The sequence below is a fragment of the Trichechus manatus genome, unplaced genomic scaffold (genome assembly GCF_000243295.1).
Source record: "Trichechus manatus latirostris isolate Lorelei unplaced genomic scaffold, TriManLat1.0 scaffold00123, whole genome shotgun sequence".
NCBI lineage: Eukaryota > Metazoa > Chordata > Mammalia > Sirenia > Trichechidae > Trichechus > Trichechus manatus.
This window is the reverse complement of record NW_004444059.1, coordinates 256,922-261,496: the sequence shown is the minus strand read 5'-3', so window position 1 is coordinate 261,496 and position 4,575 is coordinate 256,922. Positions and strand designations below refer to the sequence as shown.

Genomic DNA, 4,575 nt, shown 5'->3' with positions numbered 1-4,575 from the left:
CAGGCAAAACTCAACAGTCACATTTAAGGATAACAAATAGGTGGTAAACTATATAAGGGAATGAGTACTGCGTAATTCACGACACTGGTTATCTCAGGGGAGAGGAAGAGAGTGGGAGATACAATGGGAACTTCTAGGGCTGGAGATATTCTGTCTTAAGTCAGGGGATGAGTACACAGTTGACTGATTTATTTTTATTTTTAAAAATGTACATACAATTTTGTAAGTATATTGGAGTTTATAGTTTAAAAAAAAAAAAAAAAAAGATTGAGAGGGGCCTGGAGTCCTCAAGGAAGAATGGGAAACAGTAGTCTTGAGGGAAAATGTAAAGAAGCAAGAACTCACTGCCCAGGACTCCTGACAGTCTGGCGCCGACAACCAGAACAGAAAGCAGACGGTTCTCCGTGGAAAGCACTTGCACGTGAAGCAATGTGTCTTGTGGACTACTGCCCCTCCACTATAGCCTAACGCTGCAGTGCTCTCTGGGACAAACCAGTGACCTCTAACCAGGCACACTGGCTGGTGCCCCCAGGTACCTCAGATGAGGTAAGTGAAATGCTTGAGGGCTGCTATTCTGGACCACCTGTCCTTTGGCCTGAATGCTGTTTTAGCCCCTGAAGGGTCTTTAAGAATGACAACCAAGAAGGAATAAGCTGGGGCTGCTTCAGTGGAGCAGCCCAGCTCTTCCTCGCCCCACCCCCATGCCCTAAAATGATGTAGGATGTTTTTTCCCCCTTTAGCAGCCTTGCAGAGTGAAACAATTGATATGATCACACAATCAAATGTTACTGTCCTGACTACTTCACTGACTAGCTCTCTCATTTAAGATGGATTCTTCATTTTTGAGAAGTCAATACTCAGCTTGCCTTTCACCAAAGACAGTCTTCTCATTGTGTGCCATCCACACAATCGTTGCTATGTTTGAGCCCATTGTTGCAGCCACTGTGTGAATCCATTTCGTTGAGGGTCTTCCTCTTTTATGCTGACACTCTACTTTACCAAGCATGATATCCTTCTCCCATGGACTGGTCCCTTCTGATAACATGTCTAAAGTATGTGAGATGAAGTCTCACCATCCTCGCTTCCAAGGAGCATTCTGGCTGTACTTCTTACAAGACAAATCTGTTTGTTCTTCTGGCAGTCCATGGTGTATTCAATATTCTTCGCCAACACCATAATTCAAAGGCATCAATTCTTCTTCGGTCTTTCTTACTCAGCTTTCACATGCATATGAGGCGATTGAAAATATCATGGCTTGGGTCAGGCACACCTTAGTCCTCAAAGTGACATCTTTGTTTTTTAATGCTTTAAAGAGGTCTTTTGCAGCAGATTTGCCCAACATACTACATCGTTTGATTTCTTGACTGCTGCTTCCATGGGCATTGATTGTGGATCCAAGTAAAATGAAATCCTGACAACTTTTCTCTGTTTATCATGATGTTGCTTATTGGTCCAGTTGTGAGTATTCTCAAACGTTGTTGTTGCTAGGTACTGCTGAGTTGGTTCTGACTCATAGTTACCCTATGTACAACAGAATGAAACACTGCCTGGTCCCATGCCATCCTCACAATCGTTGTTATGTTTGAGCCCATTGTTGCAGCCACTGTGTCAACTGATCTCATTGAGGGTCTTTCTCTCTTTCACTGACCCTCTGTTTTACCAAGCATTATTTCTTTTCCAGGGCCTGGTCCCTCCTGCTAACATCTCCAAAGTCATGTCAAACATTACTTGGCCTAAAAAAATGTTTCTCAGACTTGATGTGATTGTTAAGGTTATGTGTCAACTTGGATAGACCATGATTCTCAGTGGTTTGGCAAATATTATGTAATCATCCTCCATTTTGTGATATGATGTGAATAGCCAATCATTTGAAATGGGAGTTTCATTGGCGGTATAGCCTGCATCCAATATATATGGATGTTCTGGAAAAGCTAGTTACCTTTCAATCCTGCATCTGACTCATCATCCTCTGACCTCTGGTTCTTGGGACATGAGTCAGCAGCCTGCCTTCCGATCTGCCAATTTTGGGTTCGTCAGTCTCTGCAACCATGTGAATCAAGAGGAGCCTCCAGCTTGATGAGTGACCATGGATTTTGGACTTGCCAACCTCCACAACTGCAAGAGCCATTTCGTTGAAATAAATCTCTCTTTATATATATTTACATATATATGCTTCACTGGTTTTACTCCTCTAGAGAACCCAGCCTAAGACACTTTACATGCAGACAGTCACTTGGTGGACTTGTTAAAACACAAATTGTTGAGCTCTGCCTCCAGAATTTCTGATTCACCAGCTCTGGGGTCGGGCCAGAGAATTGCCTTTTTAGCAAGCTCACAGGAATGCTGATGCTGCTGGTCTGGGATGACACTATGAGAACCTCTGACGTAAAATGTCTTTTTTCATCAGAAGGTGTTTCTGTTTCTGAAGATCCCTTCTACTAATTCTCTAACAGAACACTACACAAAGACTCCCTCCTCTGAGGAACACATTTGCTGCCTCAGCATCCTCTGCAGAGCTGCCTTCACCTCCTGGTTCTTGAGGCTGTAGATGATGGGGTTCAGCAAGGATGTGATCACACTGTACTGAATGGAGACCACTGGCTCCAACAGTGAGCCTGTGGGAGGGCAAATGTACCTGAATAGAGCTGTCCCGTAGAACAAGAGCGCCACGGTGAGGTGGGAGGGGCAGGTGGAGAAGGCTTTGCCTTGGCCCCCAGAGGAGCGGATGCTTAGGATGGCAGAGATGATTCTGGAGTAAGAGAAGAGGATCAGGGAAAGTGTCAGCAGCCCCAGAAATGCACTTGACCCAGACAGAAGCAACTTGTTGGCAGTGGGATCAGTGCAGGACAGTGGGAATAGTGAAGGCAGCTCACAGCTGAAGTGGGAGATGATGTTGGACCCACAGAAATGTAACTTGTGGATGAAAACATTATTTACTAGTGAGCTCAGAAACCCCATCACCCATGCTGCACTGACCATTGCGGTGCAGAGAGGCCTGTTCATGACCACACTGTAGAGCAGAGGGTGACAGATGGCGGCATAGCGGTCATAGGCCATGGCAGAGAGCAGACAGGCTTCGGTTCCCCCAGAGAGAGTGAAAAAGAAACTCTGGGTGATGCAGCCCCACACTGAGATGCTTTTCTTCAGAGACAAGAAGTGCTGTAGCATTTTGGGCATAGTGACTGAGGAGAAGTAGATGTCCAGGAAGGACAGATGTTGGAGGAAGAAGTACATGGGAGCGTGGAGGTGAGAATCAGCTCCAATCACCAGGATCGTCACCAGGTTCCCCACCAAGGTCAGGAGGTAAATCAACAGGAAGAGCACGAAGAGCAGAGCCTGAATGTGGGGGTCAGCAGACAGCCCGAGAAGGATGAACTCAGTGAAGACAGTGAAATTGTTCATAGTTGTTTATAAATTCTATCCCTAGAAAGATATCAATCCCACCACACGTAATGGGTCAGTAATCTGAGTAATTTCTCATGATCAGAATATCATCCCCACATCCCAAAACTTCCCAAGCAATACTACTCTCAGCTTAAAAATAGAAAAGGAAAACTAAGGTTGAGTAATTGCATTTGTGACTTTCAGGGTTTCTGCCCCTTGGCCCTTCTCAATAGTTGTCACTAATTCTGTCAATGAATATATGAACATCTTTGGAACCTAAATCAGATTATGTGCTTTGATCATTAAGAGTATATTTGTGAGAACAAGAGGACAGGATGCTTCAAATGAGATTATTTTGGGAAAGAGAGACATTTAATTGCAAGTCTTTTTGTATTTATGTTATGGTCTTAAAGTCAAGAACTACAGAACTCATCATCTTATCTGAGACATTGTGAATTTTGGATGAAAAAGTGGAAAAGAGGCTTGAAATATGCTGCTGGAGGTTGGAAGGGGCTTTCTAAACATTCTAGGATTCCTTCAGGTGTACCTTAATCTCCTCCAACCTCGTACTAGCAAAGCTAGAAAAGTATTTGTGGGAATGGGTGGGAGTCCCTCAGGAAAGCTTGCTCCATGGGCAATGAGATCATGTATTCACAGCACCTCAGAGTGGGGAAATGGTGACCCAAAGAGATGAAATGACTCACTGTGCATCGCACAGCTGATCAGTGGAATAGCCAAGAATTAAACTGAATACTTTGCTCCCAGTCCAGTGCTCTTTCCACCACAGCACTCCCAACATGTAGACAACACTATGAGAAACTGTTCTGAGGAGAGAGAGGAGTTTTGATACACTGTTAGTAGTGGTATCTTAAACATTGCATTGTGCTTAAAATACAAAAATTGGGTCTGAGAATTGAAAGTTATGTGAGCTTTGAGCAAGTCAATTAACCTTTCCAAAGGTCAATTTTCACATCCATAAAATGGGGAACAGTTATAGCTATCTCACATGATTGACATGAACTTCACAATTCTTTTTAATGGTTGGAAACAAATTTCCGGAGCAAACTCTGACACTAACCTGCTTAGTTTGGAGACCTTGATCAAATCACTTTAATCCTACTCTACCATAGTTTTAGCTCATGACCTGATGATTAAGTGTTCAGTCAGTATTTTATTTCCTTTCTTCTAGTT

General features: G+C 43.6%; 1 protein-coding gene across 1 annotated transcript; it reads right to left on the bottom strand.

Annotated features, from left to right (window-relative positions):
* Nucleotides 1-2,457: 2,457 nt before the first annotated feature.
* Nucleotides 2,458-3,402, bottom strand: LOC101356249 (olfactory receptor 8S1-like). Its single transcript, XM_004384593.1, has one exon. It carries the CDS (start codon nt 3,400-3,402, stop codon nt 2,458-2,460), a length of 945 nt encoding a protein of 314 aa, XP_004384650.1.
* Between the last annotated feature and the right edge of the window lie 1,173 nt (nt 3,403-4,575).

Coding starts and splice junctions, on each gene's coding strand:
- LOC101356249 (XM_004384593.1), bottom strand. CDS start 3,402: ATGAACAATTTCACTGTCTTCACTGAGTTCATCCTTCTCGGGCTGTCT.